This window comes from Notolepis coatsorum (genome assembly GCF_963971535.1).
Source record: "Notolepis coatsorum genome assembly, chromosome: 6".
NCBI classification, from domain to species: domain Eukaryota; kingdom Metazoa; phylum Chordata; class Actinopteri; order Aulopiformes; family Paralepididae; genus Notolepis; species Notolepis coatsorum.
This window is the reverse complement of record NC_140170.1, coordinates 96,712,838-96,735,797: the sequence shown is the minus strand read 5'-3', so window position 1 is coordinate 96,735,797 and position 22,960 is coordinate 96,712,838. Positions and strand designations below refer to the sequence as shown.

Genomic DNA, 22,960 nt, shown 5'->3' with positions numbered 1-22,960 from the left:
GAGACCATTTCAAAGCAAAACCTGTAGGCTAAACAGAACAGGGTTCTAATGGCGTTCGGGCGAAAGCAGACATGCTTTATCTTTTAATTACTCCCCATATAATGGCGTGGTAATGCCGGGATAAGCCCATGCTATTTTAATGGTGGCATGGCAGGAGAATCGCAGAGAGAGGGAGAGAGAGTGAGAGGGAGAGAGAGTGAGAGGGAGAGAGGGAGAGAGGGGGGGGGGGGGGGGGGGGGGGGCTCCCGGCGCGGTACAGACATATCAATACCTGCTCCCAGAACAGACTGACCCACAGTTTGTCAATATTATGCTAATTAGAGCATGATTGAACGATGGAAATGTTATTTCACTCAAGCAAGGACCTAATCAACAACTAATTGTTTATTGAACAATGATGTAATACAACCACTCCCCAATCAATGAAATAGAAGGGAATCGGACGACAAAATATCAGTGAAATGAATGTAAAAAAAAAAAAAGTTGAGGTGAATGCTATGGATTGTACAATATCTCCAGGCGATAAACATTGGGTGAATAAATCACTTTTTTATGTACACAACCCTTGCTGATAGACAGGCGTTTGAATTTTCTGTCTTTCACCCTATTGGCTGTGAACGAAACCAACAACCAAGTGAGTCTAAAGTTTCTAAACTCTCTCTCTGGCACAAACTACCAGAACTGAAATGATCTAAAAACAAAACGACACAGTAAGGGGCGTTCAGCTGGCACGACCCAAAGATAAACCCCCTCAGGGCAAGCGGTCACAAAATACGGACGGACGCACGCTGCGCGGTATCGCAGCTTTAAGAGAAGTACACAACAACAAGACACACAACCCCTGCCTGTAATCCCCCCCCATGATCAGAGTGTGCTTTAGTACCAGGCGCTGCCTGGCTCAAGGGCACACCAACTGGCCCATGGTAAACAGCCTTTACCGGGGGGAGGGGGGGGAAGTGAAGGACTAGAGGCTTTGACCTCCATGCGTGGTTTAGGGGTGGGTGGGTGGTCTCGAGGGAAAGAGAGGGGGGTGGGGGGGGCATGGAGGTCTCTATTCAGCTCTCTCGCTAAATTGGAAAGAAGGTCCCATCGTTTCTATAAAGCCCCGTCGGTCACCTCCCCCGGTCGCCTCCCCCAACAGCTGGGTTTACAAGCTGATTTGGTGTCTCCTCCTGGACTATCCCCTGAAACTCCATCCCTCTGCACTGGAGATAGAACCTCTCATTTCCCCTCCCTAAATCTTAGCTTATCTTCTTCCCCTTTTTACATTTCACCTGCTCTCCGATGTGTCCGAGTGGCTGCATACTGTGGTGGTGGCGGTGGCGCTGGTAGTGGAGTGATATGATGACATGACGATATGGCCAAAGTAGTTTTTTGATAGTATAACAGTGTTTTGTTTTCCAAACAAAAAAATTACAACGTGACCTGTTTTTTTAATGTCTTTATCTTTGAATGCAATTGTCACAGTCCTCTTTTTTTTTTTTTTTTTACTGTGTTTTAATACTCGTTGCAAGGAACAACTTTTGGAGTAATTTATAAGATACACCAGATGGACTATTGTACAAATCCACAAACTTTGCGTGGCTCCACGACGGTATAGGGAGGTGTAGTGGTTACGTCATTTTCGTTTTTCCGTGTTCCACCCTCTGTCCAACGCAATGTATTTCCCCATTGCCCATTTCTAAATCGTCTCGTTTAAAACAAATAAAGCATGGACATTTGCATGGTGTACCTTTCTGTGCTTATTCATCCACAATCTATAGCTCAACATGAAAATATTCACAATTAATCGTGAAGGTAGCAAAATAACAACGTTTATCTTTTCGTTCACTGGGAAACTACACTACCATTTGGCGCTGCTGACTGATGTAACCACAGCGTAGACTCCTGGCTTTAGTCGCAGACCTAGGATCAGATTTCCCTTACATTCCATAAGCTTAACAATTCGTACAATGGGAAAATAACTGACCCTGAATCTGTTGCTAATATCTGTTTCACCAAACACTAGTTTATAGCCAACCACAATTTTTTTTTAATATTTGTATTTATAATTTAAATCATAACGTTATTTAGCTGCATATTAAATCACTGTAAATACTAATGTAAATCATTGTTTCGTTGTACGTGTATAGTTTACAACGTTATTGGTTTTTTTACGTAACGTTAGTAGCTTGCTAGCCGGCATGATGCGTGGAGTGCTTTGCCCCAGAGTGTAACCACAGGTCTGAGAAGAGGACCTGCACATTTTACTCGTTCCCGAAACTCCTCTACATGCGCCGATTTAAAATGGTTCACGACAGTAGACATTGCTAACGTCTAGTACGTTTAGCGAGGTAACATTAACGTCAGCTGGCCGTGACGTGGATTAGGCGACAGCACTGAACAGGCTGCCTACTGAACAACAGGCTGCCTACTGGTAAGTGTAGTTCTTTTTTTTACGACAAATTAAAAACCTTATAACTACCTTTATTTCAACCAAAAATGCTTAAACAATAATGTTAGTGGTAGAAGGGAACTCATTTTGTGCAAAAATTGAAGCTTTTCAATTTCCATGCGGCAGAATTGTTACAATAGCCGATAATCCATTTTCCCAATGATGAATGAATGAATGAAAACTTTATTTAACAGATTGCAGAATGGGTACAATACAGTACGGCTCAATGCATACAATTGTTAAGGGGATGCAGACCAGAGAAAGACGTTTCTCTTGTTTACATCAGGGTCCCCCATTTTCAATGAATCCCTATACGGGTGGAACAACCAGTGACGTCAGACTACACCTCCCTATATACCCTTCATATTTCACTACATCTCCCACTAGGTGACAGGGGAGCGTGTATTACCGGCCAGGAGCTGAGCTGCAACAGGCTGGACAGGCTGCACACGGTGACAGACACAGGACCTAGCGTGAGAGCAGCATTAAACGCAAAGCAAGCCTGATTGGATTTCCCTAATTGTCTTTGGGATTGAGACTTTGACGAGGTTTGAGCTGGAAGACCGGGCAGCCCCCCCAGGGCCACGTCTGTTCCTCTCCCCCGCCTCAGCGGCACGGCCCGGTACGCACACCACCACACCGTCACACCGTACTGTATATAGCCGGGAGGGAGTACGAGGGGCGTCCAGCGGCTTTCAGCACTCCATAAGTGAGCTGTGAGCCGGGAGGCCATTAACATTACAGGGTATCTAATGACTTCAAACGGAGAGGGGCCGGTTACCGCCGAGTCGCCGACGCCTGTGTAGACGCACAGGAACCGCCTCTCGTCTCTCTGGCGACGCCAAACAAAAGAAACAGAGTGCTATTGAGAGGATGCGAAATCAAATATAGCCACCAAAACAACAAAACGCCCCCTTTTTCTTCCCTCTTTCCTCGGCTTTCACAGTATGTTGATGGTTCCCCCGCAGGCGCTGACCTCACCGCGGAGAGGACTCGCTGGCGATTCAAAAGACAGGGGGGGGGGGGGGGGGGGGGGGGGGGAAATCCCGACTCGAAACGACACGCGTGACATCGATATCAGCCCAGATTACAGGTCATTAACACGGGCATGTTTGGTATGGTTCTGACTCACAAGAGTTATCTTTGGATAGGAAGCGTAGGCTGTGTGACGGGTGTATTTATAGATGCTTGTCTGAGCCACCCGTGCTGTACTTGTGGAATTGGAGAATTAAAAGAGTTACAGTACACCACGCTATGCTCTGGAACAACACTATATATGTAGCACATGCAGCGCAGCAATGCTGTGGTCAGAGAGACCGATATGGGCAGATACACTCGTGCATGCACTCACACGCACGCACACTCTCTCTCTCTCTCCCTCTCTTGCTTTCTCACACACATGCACACAAACAGACATGCACACACACACACACATACTCAAACAGACATGCACACGCAAGCACGTGCACACATGCGCAAGCACATGCACACACACACACAATGCCTTTATGCTTCTATTCACATTTAGCACACTTACAATGTAGGAGCAGCTGCAGTGCTAACCAGGAGGCCGGAGGGGAGGAGGGTTAACGAGAGAGAGAGAGAGAGAGAGAGAGAGAGAGAGAGAGAGAGAGAGAGAGAGAGAGAGAGAGAGAGAGAGAGAGAGAGAGAGAGGGAGAGAGAGAGAGAGATTAGAGAGAGAGGAGAAGGGAGGGAGAGAGATGAGAAGGGATGGATGGAGAGAGAGAGAGAGGGAGTGAAGGAGAGAAGAGAGAGGAGAAGGGAGAGATACGACCTAGTCTTTATACTGACACTGTATTTAATGGTCACAAAGGGCAAACTCGGTTCTTACTCGAGATGAAGTCACGCAACTTTGAAACACGTCACGAATCAAAAGGGGAAAACCTGTCATTGGAAATTTGCAAAAAAATGTGATTTAATACAAAGTTACAAACCAATTACTAGCGTGGACTCAGGGTGACGCTGTGCATGAAAACAACTCCCTGACATTTGCTGTAGAGGTTTGCAGCAGGCTAGAGCCTAGAGCTCTAGAAAGGAACCTACTTCTCAGTGTATACTTCCCCCCTTTATCCATAAGCCATTTCCCATTGAAAGGGTTTGTTGTTGTAAAATGACACTATAATTTTGGGCTGATTGATTGATTGATTGATTGAAAATTGTATTAACAGATTGCAGAATGGGTACAATACAGTACATCTCAATACACACAATTGTTAAGGGGATGCAGACCAGAGAAAGACTTTCATCTTGTTTACATCAGGGTCCCCCATTTTCAATTCATCATAACATATATGACATACAGGTAGACAGTACTGTTGCATCTAGACATTTATGACATACCAGATCTACAAATAAGGAGTCTGAAAAGAGAGTATATACATTTGAGGGGGAAGAAACTGTAAATTGGAGGTTGGGTAGGTGGGGTGGGTAGGCGGGATGGGGGAAACTGTACATTGGAGGGGGTTGGGTTTAGACATTTATAGGGGCCAGTTTCGAATTGCAGTATCCCGTAGGTGCTCTTTGAGAGTGGTTTTGAAAGTGGGTAGTGATTCACATTCCTTTACAGCTTTGGGTAGGGCGTTCCACATTGATGTGGCATAATTGCGAAATGTGTTTAGTCCCTTGTTTGAGCCGAATCTGTGTTTAACATGATTTGTGGAACTCCCTCTGGTGTTGTGGTCGTGGTATTTACTGACCTTTGGGAAGTATTTTGACATGTACATGGGTACCTTGGTCGTGTAGTGTATCTTGTAGACCAGGCCCATTGCAAGTTGTTGTACTCTGTCGTCTACTCTAAGCCATCCTAGGTTGTCAAAGTGGGCAGGGGTGAGGTGGGTTTAAGGGCACGGTCCCTTAAATACATAGTATATAAACTATATAGTTACTACCATTATAGCTTGAAGGTTGCACGATGCCACGTGGTCCGCTATACACACTAGATGATTAAAATATGTCGGCTAACAGTCGCAATATAAACTATATCACAGTGACTCGAATATACTTCTTATCTAGGGAATCACTTCCTGTTATTGCAGGGAAGGAAGGAGAAAGATATTTTCGAAATAAATTGAACACTGAGCTTTCGTTGATGCATTATGGCTTTGGACGGACGAGGACGCCTGTAAATGGGATATTTGATTTGATATGCAAACAGCATGGAATCCTATTAGCAGCTAAACCTAATGAAACTTTAAAACAAATAGGCTCATCTCATGACACGCTGCAGCTTAATATATATATATATGAATTCCCATTTTCATCATTTAGTTTCACCAGAGCTGCACTTAATAGTTCCTGGAATATGTGACAGTGTAATGACATCACACATCCCAAGTAGGCTAATAATCTTGAACATTTTCATATAAATAAATGTCTGTTTTTCTACTCTCTACCGCAGAGTGATATAACACCACTCCACTAGTAATACCCGGTTCATGAATGCTTTCACGTTCGCTACATTTGCATCATCTAAACACCGGTGTCTGCTCAGGACATTCGCAGGAAATTCATCCTGCACAAAGTGATGTATTTTTTGTATGTCACCAGCAGCAACAGCGGCTTGTTTGGAATAAATAGAAAACAATTCAGTTGTTGTTGTAGTTGTTGGCATGACTTTTCAAGATGAAAAGCATTATGTGCAGTGCAAAAACAGCAGTAAGGAAGAAAAACTGAAAGAGAGAAAGGAGAATCTTGTGGATTGGATTACCACTTTAACTCAATAACTCTCAAAACAAACTGATTTGCACAAGACGGTTCATCGTTTTTGGACGTGGGAGATTATGGGCGTAAACAAATCAGCTTTACTTTCCAGTCGAGTGTTCCTTTAGGTCTGTAGGGAATGAAGGAGTCGACTCTTCTGGGATTCTAGCACTTCTGGTCGGTTAGATTCTAACCAATCCCCTAGAGACCTACTACTAAGTTAGCACACTTCTCCCTCTCTCCCCCCCCCCCTCTCTCTCTCCCCCTCTCTGCGCCGCCATTGACACAGTGAGTCCAGTGTCTGACTGCCTGAGTTTTAATCCCCCTGCAGATTATTGCTAATGCCGACGCAAAGAAGGCAGAAAGACGATTAAAATGTCATTGGATAACCTCTCCACAACCCAAACAGTAACGGCTCCAGATACATCACTCATAGTACCTGGTGGTACCAGCCAGTAAGTAGGCCCCTCTCCACCTCCTCTCACAGGACAGAGATACAATGAATATACAGCAGGAAGGGAGGAGGAGGAGGAGGAGGAGGAGGAGGAGGAGGAGGAGGAGGAGGAGGAGGAGGAGGAGGAGGAGGAGGAGGAGGCCTGGGAGGCAGATGATGGACTGACTGCTAGTGAAGACACATTCCCATCTGCCTTGTTTAGTTTGGTTGAATCCAACCGGTGCGGTTCATTTGGATCAGTGCGTGAACACCAGAATCTAACTCAACCTGTTTGAGGTGGTCTTGGTCTGCTTCCAAGTGAACCCTGGAGCGCTTTGTTTTTGAGGTGAGAAACTAACCAAAAGCAGGCACCGCATACAGCACTACGGTGCAACACGGCCGACCCGGGTTCGACTCCCGGACCCGGTGATCTTTACCGAATGTCTTCCCCGGTCTATCTCCCATTCCTCCTCTCTCTCTCTCTCTCTCTCTCTCTCTCTCTCTCTCTCTCTCTCTCTCTCTCTCTCTCTCTCTCTCTCTCTCTCTCGCTCTACCGGACTGCCCAGTAACAAAAAAATCAATATAAACCTACAAAAACATAACTACCGCCCTGTTTCTATTCTTACCTCCATCTCGAAAGTCATGGAGAAAATAGTCTACGAACAGGTCGAAAAGTACCTAGCGGAAAAAAATCTAATCTACGAATTCCAATCTGGCTTCAGAACATCCCACTCCACTGACGCATGCCTTCTCTACTTGAACGACCACATCAAACAAGAGGTAGACGCGGGCAAATACTGCGGCATGGTCATGCTGGACCTACAAAAGGCCTTCGACACTGTCAATCACTCCATTCTGATTGACAAGCTAAAAGCAATTGGTTTTGATAGTTTATCAGTGAGCTGGATGCAATCCTACCTGGAGGGGAGAGAACAGATGGTGGAGGTAAACGGTACTCTATCCCCCCCCCCTCACAGTGAGCTGTGGTGTTCCACAAGGAAGCATACTAGGGCCGCTACTGTTCCTAATTTATGCAAATGACATGTCATCAGCTTGTGACTGCAACTTGTTCCTGTTTGAGGACAACTCAGCCCTGCTGGTCTCTAACAAGAACAAGTTGCAGGTTGAAAAAACCCTCAGCTCAGAACTAGGCAAAATCCGCATATGGCTCGCTGATAACAAACTATCATTACACATGGGCAAAACAGAGTCCATTCTCTTCGGTTCAAATAAACTCAGCAAGACAGACAGCTTCTCAGTTACAGTGGGTGACAATATTGTCACAAGGAAAGATGAAATTACCTACCTGGGTTCCATCCTAGAGGCAAATCTTTCCTGTGACAAAATGGCATCCAATGTAATAAAAAAAGTCAACCAACGAACTAGATTCTTGTACCGGATCTCCTCTCTGGTAAACAAGAATACCCTGAAGACTCTGGCAGGAACACTCATTCAAGGGTACTACGACTATGCTTGCACCTCATGGTACCAAAGCACCTCAAAGGCGCTAAAAACAAGATTACAAACATCACAAAACAAACTAGTCAGACTACTACTTGACCTTACCCCTATAACCCACCTCACCCCTGCACACTTTGACAACCTAGGATGGCTTAGAGTAGACGACAGAGTACAGCAACTTGCAATGGGCCTGGTCTACAAGATACACTATACGACTAAGGTACCCATGTACATGTCAAAATACTTCCCAAAGGTCAGTGAATACCACGACCACAACACCAGAGGAAGCTCAACAAATCATGTTAAACCCAGATTCGGCTCAAACAAGGGACTAAACACGTTTCGCAATTATGCCACATCAATGTGGAACGCCCTACCCAAAGCTGTAAAGGAATGTGAATCCCTACCCACGCTCTTAGACCCTTGTTACACACACTGTTTTTGTGCTCGTTTGAATACGTTTTTGAATACGTTTGCTGTTTTAGATAGAAATGCCGTTTTGGCAGGAAACGTTTTGGCCCTACTGAAAACGCTAAATTGTGTTTCCGTTTGGGAATAACGCCAAAAACTCGCCGACAACGTGTCGTGTAATCTGCGCGGAGCCGTTGTTGCTCAACGCCCATGCGCAGTAGATACCCACATCTGCGTGCTCTCACCACGTCCGGTGACAACAGAGCTATAGCTGCAGCTACCATGTGTTGTCAAGTTATTGTTACAAGGACCCCAGTCCAAGCTACAACAGTCTGCATTCCCTTAACAATTGTTTGTATTGAGCCGTATTGTATTGTACCCATTCTGCGATATGTTAAATAAAGTTTACATCCATTCATTCTGCTAGCATTAACGATTGCATAAGCAGCTGGCTAACGTGAGCTAGCGTTAGCTATCAGACCCTGTTAGCTCAAGCTCCTCTTTCAATCTTAACAAGCATTAAAAAAATGGCCCAGTCATCTATTCACTTTTGTTTAATACACGAGGCGTTGTCTCTAATGTTATCTAGCTACTGATAGCTCCCGATATCATCAGTTTGGTGCTGGCTGGTTAACGTGAGCTAATGTTAGCTGCTAGCCACAATGCTATACTGTTATACTGGCATATTCCATTCACGTTAGCATGTAGCATGCATGCATCGCCGATCTTTTTTGAGACTAAACTATCCGCTCTTGGTGGTCACTTGTGTTGATGTTAGTTTTGTTTCATCAACAAATGAGAGGCAGAACACACAGTGAATGTATCCGTTTTGTTTATTGCACTTTTATTACACTTTTGCTGAAAAATAAGTGCTGCATTGGGTAAATAGGCATTTAAAGATGGCGGATTGTTGACATTTTCTTTGCAGGAAGTGTATTGGCACATTCAAGTTCTGATTGGTTGAAAATTGCCTTCATGTTCGCCACCTACTGCCACCTACTGCTTTGGCAGTGTACTACATCACTGTGCTCAGGTGACAAAATGAAAGTGTGACTCGCCTACTGCTACGTTGCGACCTGGAAAAGCGAAACTCATCTGAAAACGAAACGAAAGTCTAATCGCAGCCTTAAAGAGCACCTACGGGAGGCTGCAATTCGAAACTGGCCACCGTAAATGTCCAAACCCCCCACCCCCTCCTAATAGACACTCTCCTCCCCACCGCATGTATATATTCTCCCCCTCCAAATGTACAGTCTCCTCACCACCGGATGTATATTTCTCTCCCACCCACCCACCCACCCCCTCCTAATGTACAGTCCCCTCCCCATCATATGTATATACTCTGTCAGGATCTATGAGTAACAGTACTGTATATTTGGATACCGCATATGTCACAAATGTATCAGTACTAAATACCTATATGTCCCTATGCCATAAATGTCATGTATGTTGAGTATGTCATAAATGTCAATATTAATTGAAAATGGGGGACCCTGATGTAAACAAGACAAACGTCTTTCTCTGGTCTGCATCCCCTTAACAATTGTGTGTATAGAGCCGTACTGTATTGTACCCATTCTGCAATCTGTTAAATAAAGTTTTTCATTCATTCATTCATTCATTCAAGGACAAGTAACATTTAAGAATCGTGCATTTAACAAAGCTTACTCTGTAGTTTTTGTTTAAATCTCCCATATATTTCCAAATGTAAAAATGTTCATCATTATAAGGTTATTATTTTCACTGCTGGTAAGTAAAAAATTGCCAAATAATGTTGTGGTACAAAACAAATACAGAATATGTATAATTCAGGTGTTATTTCATAACAAGTGACACAAATGAAATCTAGGATTTTTATTGCCAATTTAGGTTGAGAGACTGTCTAATCTCTTTAATACACTATGCATAATTATTCCTGCACAACCTGGCAACCCAGAGTAAACGAAGGACTCCTCAGTGACTGTGTGCAGTCAGCCTCCGACGAAAAACAACTAAATGAAATTCCTGCAAGTTTAAAGCCCCAGAACATCTCCTTTCTTTCATAGCCTAATGTTGGCAGGTATAGGATTCAAAATGATGTCCAATAAAAGGCTGACCTTTGTGATCACATGGCTTTGTCCAGAAAGTTTGGTTAATTTGTCAATGTGAACCATAACCAAACAAATTAAAACTGAAACAAAAACAACCTTTTCACTTTTGACCGTTCGATGACCGAGCATTAACGATCTTACGGTGTGAAAGTGCCCTGAGACAGAGAGAGCAGGTCAGATCAGGCCAAGGCCAGGCCAGGTCGGGGTCTTCTCCTTTAGGTGTCGCAGAAATTGACAGACCAGATGGACCCATTCGATTCTCTGAGACAGACGAGAGTGGCAGCCATGTTAACCAACTGGCCTCACATGGGGGCTAAAAAGGTCCCAACCCCTACACTAACTACTAGGGTCAAACGAGTATTCAGAGAGAGAGAGAGAGAGAGAGAGAGAGAGAGAGAGAGAGAGAGAGAGAGAGCATTCAATTTCAGCATCTAAGGGAGAAACAACTCAATGTATTATTGATGCAAAATTACAAAACATGGAATGTTTCAGGTGGAGTTGAGCTCCATTGAGGCTGCAATGACGGAGGCAATGTATCACATGACGTTTTCTTGTTCTATGCAGAGACGATTATTTATAATAATACTAATATTCATATATTATTCATATATAACAATATTAATATATTTAATATAATAAGAATATAATATAATATAATACAAATGTAAAAAATATATATGATTTTATATTTATAATATTAAATGTAAAATGGATAGACCATTTCTCTTCCCCTCCCTGGGTCACTCTTTTCTCTCTCAGGTTAACTGGTGGTATGGTATGACTACTGCTGTTAGCATAATGTTTAAGGTACAGTTTAACTGGTGGTATGGTATGGCTACTGCTGTTAGCATAATGTTTAAGGTACAGTTTAACTGGTGGTATGGTATGGCTACTGCTGTTAGCATAATGTTTAAGGTACAGTTTAACTGGTGGTATGGTATGACTACTGCTGTTAGCATAATGTTTAAGGTACAGTTTAACTGGTGGTATGGAATGACTACTGCTGTTAGCATAATGTTTAAGGTACAGTTTAACTGGTGGTATGGTATGACTACTGCTGTGAGCATAATGTTTAAGGTACAGTTTAACTGGTGGTATGGTATGGCTACTGCTGTTAGCATAATGTTTAAGGTACAGTTTAACTGGTGGTATGGTATGACTACTGCTGTTAGCATAATGTTTAAGGTACAGTTTAACTGGTGGTATGGAATGACTACTGCTGTTAGCATAATGTTTAAGGTACAGTTTAACTGGTGGTATGGTATGACTACTGCTGTTAGCATAATGTTTAAGGCTCGTTTTCATTGTTTACGACTTTGAAATTAAATGTGTATATGTCTGAGCCAAATCAAGCAGTGTAATATATATATATATATATATATAACTTAGAATTAGTGCTCTGTAGTATGAATACATTTGAACCCATAAAGAATAGAAAATTGAACAAAATCACAACCTCCAAATCAAAATTCGTATTGAATCTCAAGACGAGTGTAGCATTACACCCCTGACATTTATTCTCGAGGCAAGAAGACAACAAAATGTGGTTCCCATAAATCCTCTAGACTCAGAGGAACGCCTCGTGCTACTCTCCTTCACACACAATGTATTTATCCCATCATCTGGTGCTGTCTCCTCTCCCAAGCCGCCAATCCATCAACCAGGATGTCTCCTGGAGGACACAGCTGGACAGAAACAAAAGACGGGTTATGTCTCTGGTGTCTCTCTGCACATTTCCTGCCTGCCGAACTGAGAACCGTACCACCGAAACCATAAGTGGTTATGATGATCACTTGTTCGGGATCGGGCTATCTCTGCCAGGCGGCGAGCGGGAGCGGACAAGAAAATGTCAATAGACAAATAAACAATAAACAAAATTAAAAAAAAGCGGCGTGACCCGTCACGGTGCCAACAGCGCAGATCTTTTGGGATTTTACAAACGGTGAAGGAGATCATCGGTCAGCTGAGCTGCGGTTTGCCTTCACTTTTCACTTTTGACCGTTCGTTGACCGAGCATTAACGATCTTACGGTGTGAAAGATCAGGCCAAGGCCAGGCCAGGTCGGGGTCCTTTAGGTGTCGCAGAAATTGACAGACCAGATGGACCCATTCGATTCTCTGAGACAGACCAGAGTGGCAGCCATGTTAACCAACTGGCCTCACATGGGGGCTAAAAAGGTCCCAACCCCTACACTAACTACTAGGGTCAAACGAGTATTCAGCTTCAGAGAGAGAGAGAGAGAGAGAGAGAGAGAGAGAGAGAGAGAGAGAGAGAGAGAGAGAGAGAGAGAGAGAGAGAGAGAGAGAGAGCGCATTCAGCCTCTAAAGGGAGAAACAACTCAATGTATTATTGATGCAAAATGACTAAACGTGGAATGTTTCAGGTGGAGTTGAGCTCCATTGAGGCTGCAATGACGGAGGCAATGTATCACATGACGTTTTCTTGTTCTATGCAGAGTGACGATTCATATTTATTGGGGGTTTGTAACAATCGCAATACAGAATAAAAAATGTGAAAACAATTACGTTCAGTAGTGTGTCGAAATTGAAAACTTATCGACGATTCCCCTTCCCTCCTTCTCCTCCCCGGGACTCTCTTTTCTCTCTCAGTTTAACTGCCGGTATGTTGGGACAATGGGACCGGGATGGGACAGGGATGATGGAGCAGGGATGAGGAGGGCAGGGACGATGGGGCAGGGATGGGGAGGGCAGGTGGCAGGTTTATTTGGAAAGATGAAAAAGGGGGATGAATGCCAGGGAGGGTTTAAGAGGTGTAGGGGTGGGAGGGACGGGACGGGACAGGGAGGGTGGAGGGGGGAAAGGGGGCCATAAAACTGTGTGAGAGGGTGAGGTGAAGTTAGGGTCACTGCTCACTCAGGGTTCCGTGTGATGTCATTTCACCGACACTGTGTCTGCCCTGGGAAGGGGCAAGGGAGAAGGTAATTGGCTTGAACCAAAGGTGATAAATCCTTCGGAAATTTATAGACGGCTCATTCTTGGCTGTTCCGTTGAATTGCCGACTCCTACGGTCACCAGGCCGGGGGGAACGCCACCGCCGGCGTCTCCCTTTCAATAAACATTCGAGGCGGCTCACGCGCTGAGCGTCTACTGATTTCACAAGGTTAACGTCGGCAGCCATCCGGCGCTGTGCGGTAGTGATAATTATTCTTGTTTGGTTGTGTAACTTTGATCAAATCTAGGTCATAGGCTTGGAAAACGGGCGTATTCTCCTTAACTCCGTATAATCTCGGAAAGTAGGTGTTTCTCTCGGGGTTGGACGGCGCACACAGAGAAGTGCTAATGGGACCGTTCAGAGTGACAGCAAACATTAAGAATGAGAGCGAGAGAGGAGCACATGTGGCTGAACTGAACCTCCTGGGTGCCAGGAAAAATAATATATTACAAGGAAGCTAACAGGTTTTATAAGTGCGCTACCAAGTAACTGCCGACACGTTTTCCAAAATACACTGCGTTTTTTTACAGTCTTCGGCGTGTACCCCGCGCTTCGTCCCCGGCGCGACACATGCGATTGGACCGAGAGCGAACAAGGGGCCTCCCGACTGCAACTACGTGTACACAGTGACATTTGACTGGAGATCAAATAGCGTTTCACTTGTTTCCACTTGTTCAAGGAATTGTCTCTGAGGGAAATAGAGGATAAAAACACCCACAACATCCGCTCCTCAGATCCCACATTCCATCCTTAAACACTGGCTTTGCCCCCACCCCCCCACCCTGCTCCTCCATTAACAGGAAAACAGATCTGCTTACAGGAATATTTGGGTGAGAGGGCCCTGGTCTCGCAGCCTCCATAAAATCCAATACGAGCGGCTCTAAAATGGAGGCTTGAGGGAACCGCAGCACCTCTCGAATTCGCTCCGCAATTTGCCGTCTGTTTCTTGACCCTGAAAGATTCTTGGAAACGTCTTTTTCCTGGACGATTTTATTGCACTCCTCTGAATCCGAAGGGGCCTGTGTTTTTCTCCCCATGGCAACCGCATAACAGTGGAGCCCGACTAAGCTCTGACTCAACAAACAGAGCTACGCAAAATACCCATTTCAGCGCCAGGGTTTTCCCCCCTCTGTCGACCAGCTCTTTCCCAACCCCTGCCCATAAGAGAGCTTTAAAACAGAGGCAGGATGACTGCACTGACCATGAATGAAGACACATGTTGAAATAAACCAGGCCACATATGTGCCTTGGTACGTAGGATGTGTGCGTGTGTTTGTGCGTGTGCATGTGTGTGTATGTGTATGTGTGTGCATGTGTGTTTGTATGCGTATGTGTACGTGTGTGTGTGTGTGTGCGTGTGTGTGGGGGGGGGGGGGGGGGCATCATAATCTCCCACTGAGCCCCAGGTGCCGGGTATCAGCGCTGAATCCAGGTCAGAGTGCTGTGAAAGTACAGTACAGTAGTCCAGGCAGCAGCTGGCCAACCCTGGGGGAGCTGGTCAGCGGAGATGGACTAGCTTACAGCGACAGCAGGCCCCGGACAGACACACGGGACAGAGCGTTACATAAATGTCTGTGGGCTCTCCCTCTCTCTCTCCCTCCCTCTCGCTCTCTCTCTCGCTCCCTCTGAGGGTCAGCACACAGGCGCTTTGTACCCCTAACGCAGCCAGCGAGGGGCAGTCGGAGCAGGCGGGCCGGGGATTAAGCGTGGAGTGTCGCAGGGAGGCAGGCACACTGGTCTAAGAAGAGACCACGGTGTAATCTCCGTGCCCCCGGCCTGGCAAATCTGTGTCCCTGACACTGCATATTGAGCCACAGATGTCCCGACGCGAGTCGTCTATATCCCTACGCGGGATAGCCCACGCTGCTATAAATATCGACTAGTCTCTCCAGCGGTTCAAGTAAGATTAGTCTTCGTCGTGTAACGAGGCTGTCTAGAGATAACACAGCTGTTTGTTTGAGGGTTTGTCGCTTCAATCTCTCGGAAATGCTCGAGATACAGTTTTTACGAGGAGAAACAACAGCGATGGCGGTTGTCGATTCCTCCTCGCCGCTCGCGATCATTTTTCGAGGTCACGTTTTTCTCCCCCAGTTAACAGCCGTGTCGTATGTCGTAAAAGTGGAAGTTATTTGAAAGAGATCAGAGCGCCACCGCGCCTCTTCCTTCCCCTGTCCTTGAATCCTGCTCATCACTTAACACGCCAAGCAAGAGGATTTAGCTCGCCGCGTTGCGATTGGTGAACTATCAACCTTCTTGTCTTGACTAGTTAGGGCCGTTCCTAAGAAAAACAGGTCATGTCTGCTAATACTGTAACTTAAGACAACAGCGCGCTATAGGCCGGGGTTTCAGCTGCTGTGCGCGGAGCAGCTGTAAGGCTGTTATACTGTGTGTGCGGTTCGCCATACAAGCCTTTCAGAGACTTTTCCCCCCCTATGCAAATAACAAAACAAAACATGGAATCAAGCTAAGTTCTATTATTTATTTGTTGCATGTAAGGTCATTACAAAAGGGCATGGTGGACCGCCAACTCTCCCTCTCTCTCCCTGTCTCCCTCATAGTGAGTGGAGAGGAGTAGGCCACAGGGAGGGGAGGCCCTACACAGGAACTCAATAATAACTTTCAGCAGTCTAGCCAGGAGGCTGGAAGCCCAGACTGCGGCTGTTCCCTCCCGTCCGCCCTCCCTCCGCTCTGCCTCCACGCTCCTCCCTCCCCCTCCTCCTGGCCTGTGTCTGCTCCACAGGACTGATGCATTCTGCAGACAGGCCAGCGCTCTTAAAGAGACACAGGCCACATATCTATCCCCTGAATCACTGCAGTAGGATGCAACCTCTAACAGAGAGCAGAGTTCTTTACTTCCAGCCTCTCACTTGAGGGGACCTGTGCCCCCGCCTCTCCCTCTCCCTTTCTCTCCCTCTCCCTTTCTCTCCCTCTCCCTTTCTCTCCCTCTTTTTTTCTCCTTCGAGCTCAAGAGACTTTGACATGACACAAAACGTGCGGGTAAGAAACAGACTCAAATATGTTGAGAGGCTCTCTTCGCGAATCTCCGAGGTGAATTCTTTCACTGCGGCAGCTCTGCGCGGGAGCCTTTGATGCCTTCAAAAACCCCAAAAAAAAGACAGGAGAGGGGGCTTGTCAAGTGCAATCAGTGGTCTTGGCCATGAAAATATATTTGATGCCATTATCATGATAATCACTGGGGACACTCCACTAACCCTAATAGGAAGGACCTTCAGAGAGCAACTGCCACCACGCCGTGCGCCGCTACGGTGTCGCTTTCCCCCCCTTTCAGAACTCAACAAAGATTATGCTGCTGGTGACCTGCACAGGGGAACACCATAGAGACATAGCTTACCAAAGCTATACTACGCTTACACTACAGTAGCTACACTACGCTTACACTACAATAGCTACACTACGCTTACACTACAGTAGCTACACTACGCTTACACTACAATAGCTACACTACAGTAGAGGGAGGATGTCTATGTTCCCCGGGTCCTATGTTCCCCGGGTTCTATGTTCCCCGCTCCCGATAAAAAGGGTCCTATGTTCCCCGGGTTCTATGTTCCCCGCTCCTGATAAAAAGGGTCCTATGTTCCCCGCTCCCGCAAAAAAAAAAAAATCCTATGTTCCCCGCTCCCGAAAAAGCGACAGAGTTGTGTGAGGGTGTAGATGGTGCAACAGATTTGCACGTAGGCCTATCAATGCGTGGTGAGGGGGGCCTGTGTTCTGCAGAATTCTGCTGTTTCCTCGAAAAATGCTGCCATAGCGCGAATCGATAGCCGCGTCTGCCGAATTCTGCTGCTTCCTCGATGATCCCTAACGTTTTATTTTATTGCTTTGTTATTATTTATTGCCACTTTTAAGGTTGTAACCAAAGATCGTTTTGGGAGCTAAATCTTTTATTTTGAAATCGTCACTTCCTCCCGCAGCAACGTATTGTATCTGTTTTCGGGTTTGTACCTCAGTTTATCCGTGATTGATAAGAGGTAAGGGGCTTTTCCTGGTTATCTTGATATATTTCTGGTCTAAGAGCCGATAATGTTGTAAATATGGTCCCAAACAATGAACCGGGTTTGTAAAGTAATTAGATGTTAATGATGTGCAGTTGTACAGTTGTTTGAAAAGAGATTTAACCGTTTTCGCTGACTTTTCTGTGAGTACATTGGTTAGCTAGCATTGGGGGAGGGGTTGTACACACAGCTCGAGCTGGTAGTATTCTAACTGTGCTACAGACGCTACGGCTGACGGCCCTGCAGTATGAAGCCAGATGTCTGAGGCCCTGATTGTACTGTTGTAGCAGGTATATTAAACATATGTTGTACGTAAATATAGGTGCTTAATGCTGATGCATTGTTTTTGTTTCATTTACCTGACAGGTATGTTGTAACGTTTATGTTTTTGGTCGATTGTGTTTTGAACTGTTTATTTTTTATTGTTTTATTCTAATGTCTAATGCAGTTTATCCGTGATTGATAAGAGATGTGTGTGCTACCGACGCCATTAGGTGCTTAATGCTGATGCATTGTTTTTGTTTCATTTACCTGACTGTGGACACCAACATCTGTAATAAATACGTCGCAGTTTTGGCTAACGAGAAGATCACGGGCCTGTCTATCATTCGTCCGCACACAACAAACAACGCAGAGTCGTAGCATTGTGGGTCTGTCAAGAGTAGGCCTGAAACCGGCTACACTGTGCTTTCAGCCTCAGTAGACGGGCCTCCAACTCCCTCCACTTCCGTCGCCTTGTTGGGGGACTCAGGGAGCATCGCCCCTGTCTGCCATCCCCAGCTTTTCCTCTGCAAGTGTTTGTTGATCCTTCACATGGCGAAGGAACATCCAAAGTGAAGGATGGCGCACTTGGACAGCATCATTCAGAGTACGATGATAAGCTAGAACAAAAACACAGAATTGTATAACTTATTAGCCTATTAAATGTTATTCATGTTCAACTCAGGGTGGTTCCTCAGGGCGCGCCTGGTGTTTCTGTGGTTGACCAGAAGATCAAAATGGATCTGGACCAGAGGCAGAGGCAGGCGTCCTAAGGCCATCACCTTGCGGATGACTGCTGCCAGTCGATGGTCATTCCGGAATGGACCGGCCAATCCAAGTCCCTGCACCCTCTTCCACAAGGCTTGGTTGAAATGGAAGCAGCATCCTCCGATTCTGGCCTGTGGCAACTCCGTTTGAAGAGCAGTTTTCAGTGCATGCTCAAAGTCACAGATGACTTCACGGGGATGCCAACGGTGGTGGGTAGGGATGCCCCGATCGATCGGCCACCGATCTTCGGCCGATATTCAGTATAAATATGCGATCGGTGATAATGCTTTATTTTCACCGATCGTCAAACCCGATATCACACGCTGTCGCTGAGTTCTGTCTCAGACACCGGTGGTGCGGCGTCTGCTCATTCCTCCAGCCCCTCCCGTACGCATGTAAACACGGGTCTAGTCTAGTGAGACACGGGACACGGGAGGACGGCGTGTTAGCTTAGCTACCGTTACAAAATGACCCAGTCAACTATTCACTTTTATTTTAATACATGATGAGGCATTGTCTAACCGAACGGTATCTAGCCGGCCAGCTACCGATAGCTCCTGACATAAACAAACGCTCCACAAAGTCTAGTAGAGTGTATGATACCTGTTAGCTGTTAGCTGTTAGCTCACGTTAGCGCAAGCTAGTTCACTGTTCAAAACGAAATGTCCCATTGAACTAAATAATTCACTGAGGCGTTGTATTAACGTTATATATCCGGCTAGCAGTAGCTACAGATAGCTCCTGATATCAATGTCTTATAACACTGATTCGATGAGTATTCGAGCTGAGGGCTTGTGAATGTGATTTAACGTTATACCAATACTAGGGTCCAGCTGCAGCGCCGGAGAATCCTGGCCGTTGCTCGAGGCTACTCGAGTATAGGTCTAGCTGCAGCTCCGGAGAATCCTGGCCGTAGCTGGAGGCTACTAGAGTACACACAGACAGTGGAGCTTGTTGCGTGGTGGCGATGTCTCGCAGATAATACAAGTACAAGTCTAATTATATAATATATATATTTTATAAAAAAAAATAAAAAAAAAATTTATATAAAATAAATTTTAATTTCTTTTAATCAAAACCGATCGGTATCGGATCGGTATCGGCCGATATGGCTCACGACGATCGGTGATCGGTATCGGTGGCAAAAAACGAGATCGGGGCATCCCTAGTGGTGGGTGATTCTCCTTATTGCAGTTTTGACAGACTGGAACACTTGGCGGTAGTGTCCAGTTGTGCGGTGCTCCATGAGGACATGTACAAGGGGGACAATGAAGCCATGAATGTCCCCCAGTATAGTGAAGACTTGGTTGTAGGGGTGTGGGCACGACTTGAATGTAGCATCCATATACAATGTGTTGCAGTGTTGCAGCTGCCTCAGGTTGCCCTCTGTGGCAAACACTGCAATGCCCCATTCACTGTCTTGGTGCAGGAAGTGGTCTCTGCCCCATGTCTCAGCCCATGGACCTTCGATCCTTACATCACCAATGGTAGCTGGGATGGGAGGCATTACAGCAGCTCTGGCTCTGGTCATAACAGACCTAACTGCTACCAGCAGTCCTGTGCTTGCGCACGCATGCGCATGACCCACAATCGTTTTCAAAGTTTTTTCACCCAACAATATTATGCTACCTTGCTTATGAACTATGGCAGCAAATATATATAATATATATACATATTATGTAGGTGTAACGATGCATCGATGATTCAAAATGCATCGATTATAATGTGACGATTCAACTGCATCGATTTGAATATGTTAGAATCTATTATAATCAGGGAAAAAAATTTAACATGTTTTTTTTTATTATTTTTTTTATACATGTTCTTATTGACCTATAGTCCATTCATGCTGAGTGAATCAGTTCCCCCAGCCACATTTGTGTAGAAATTTTTTTTGGGGGAATTAACTGATAGAAAATGTATCAAAAATGTGTAAAGAATTTATCAAATCGAATCGAATCGTGGTCAAATGAACAGATTTCATGATGCATTGAATCGTTGCCTGAATAATCGTAATAGAAATTAATCGTTGTGAGGTCGTCTCGCATCGTTACACCCCTAATATTATGTAATATATATACGGTTATGTGTTGCTGTTGTTATTATTATTATTATTATTATTGGCCTATTTATATTATTTTATTATTGTTATTATTATTATTAATTTTTTACTGTTTGACTTCAAGTTTAATTACAGATGGGTTGGTTGCAATAAAAGCTTATTTTGGATTGATTATTGACATATCTATATCTATATATATATGTCTCATTGAAGAAATATGTTGCATGTTTGTATAGGCTATAGGCCTATAGTAATTATTTGAGAAAAATACAGAATAATGTAGCCTATACAGTAGGGCTGACCTTCGAAGCTTTTTTTGGCAATCGAAGCTTCGGGGCCGAGCTTCGATTTTAATTCGAAGCTTCAAAAAAAAATTAAAAAAAATAAAGGATTTTTTTTTTTTTTTTTATCTTATGTTGTGGGACTTGTACAGCACTTTCATAAACTTTGTTGTTTTTAAATGTGCTCTATAAATAAAGTGGGTTGGATTAATTAATTAAGTAGCCCCTTTCGTGACTGAGCCAACAAGGTTTCACTCGGCTGTGTGATTTAATTCAAGGTGGATCGCTGTTGTCGTTTGAACAACTTCAGATTTCATGGGAACTACCAATCCCCCAAATCAAGAATGTTTAAGATGAATGAAGTAAGATTTTGATTATTTGAAATATGGCATGTGTAGACTAAACTATGCACAGAATTATGTCAGTCTACAAGGTCCGGATTCTACATGGTCCGGCAATGTAGACCTTGTAGGCTCCACTACAGACCAATTATCAGTGAATGTTCATGCATTTTTAAGAAGGGCAACTTCCACAAAAAAACAAAGAACTCACCAAAACATCTCAGTAGCACCTTATCTAAATTTTATTTCCTATTTTGTTTATTCATCCCAGTATCTTTCTTTCTTATGTGTGGAATTCTACAAGGCATGTAGGTGTATATGTATTTGAGGATGATATCCTTCAAACAGGCAATAGTGATGATATAATTTGGGCAGTGCTGAGCTGGGTTACTTTCCTCCAGTGTAGCACACACACACACATTTAGTCATTTAGCTGACGCTTTTATCCAAAGCGACTTACAAGTTTTGTACGACAAGACAGCAAGAAGGGTACAACTCTATCAGCTGAGTAACAATGTTTATCAAAGTGTTGCGTGTTACAGTGTAGGTTAGTTTATTAGGAAAAGTGCATGACAGTAAGGTTAGTCACGGTTCGTTTTTTTTTTTTTTTATCATTTCAGATAATGGTTGAAGAAGTGAGTCTTTAGTCGACGGCGAAAGATTGGACGGGATTCGGCTGTCCTAACTGGGATGGGTAGTTCTCACACACACACACACACACGCACACACACACACAAATCGAAGTAAAAAAAAATTAAAAAAAAAAAGAATTTTGAAAAAAAATATTATATATTTTTTTTTATTTTTTATTTTTTTTACTTCGCTTTTTTTGTTTTGTTCGAAGCCTGTGCCATCGAACGAAGCTTCGAAGCTTCGAAGTATTTAAGACAGCCCTACTATACAGTATATAGATACATATAGTATACGGCGATACTACGACACAGTTTCCAATTAATAATGGCACCAACGTTACCACCACAGTGCTGTAGCAAAATACCTCATCATACACTTCAATGGGTGTGTGGGCTCACGCTGTATACAGCGCGCGATGCACGATACAAGGAGCATTTACGAAAAGGGCGAATAATAAAACATAATCAGGTCAACAGTAAATATATATCTTATACAAATAAAACAATATATATAAGGTATAGAAAATGATAAATGTGAACTTTAGGTGATAACTCTTTTTTGGGGAGCGGGGAACATATGACCCTTTTTTACCCTTTTTTTTCGGGAGCGGGACCGGGGAACATAGAACCCTTTTTTCGGGAGCGGGGAACATAGAACCCTTTTTTTTGTTGAAAAAGCGGGGAACATAGGGATGACCCCACAGTAGCTACACTACACTTACACTACAGTAAATACAGTACGCTTACACTACAGTAGCTACACTACACAGTATCTACACTATAATAGCTACACTACGCTTACACTACAGTAGCTACACTTACACTACAGTAGCTACAGTACGCTTACACTACAGTAGCTACACTACACTTACACTACAGTAGCTACACTACGCTTACACTACAGTAGCTACACTTACACTACAGTAGCTACACTACACTTACACTACAGTAGCTACACTACACTTACACTACAGTAGCTACACTATGCTTACACAGTTACACTACAGTAGCTACACTACACTTACACTACAGTAGCTACACTACGCTTACACTACAGTAGCTACACTACACTTACACTACAGTAGCTACACTACACTTACA

At 44.4% G+C, this 22,960-nt stretch overlaps 1 protein-coding gene across 1 annotated transcript in view; it reads right to left on the bottom strand.

Annotated features, from left to right (window-relative positions):
- Positions 1–20,050, bottom strand: part of skib (v-ski avian sarcoma viral oncogene homolog b) — a gene marked incomplete at its 5' end in the record, with an annotated part of 38,915 nt that extends 18,865 nt beyond the window's left edge. The window contains 2 exons of the mRNA XM_084315691.1: positions 3,216–3,266; positions 19,802–20,050. Coding sequence (XP_084171817.1) covers positions 3,216–3,266; positions 19,802–20,050 — 300 coding nt within the window. The remainder of the gene's footprint in view (positions 1–3,215; positions 3,267–19,801) is intronic.
- Between the last annotated feature and the right edge of the window lie 2,910 nt (positions 20,051–22,960).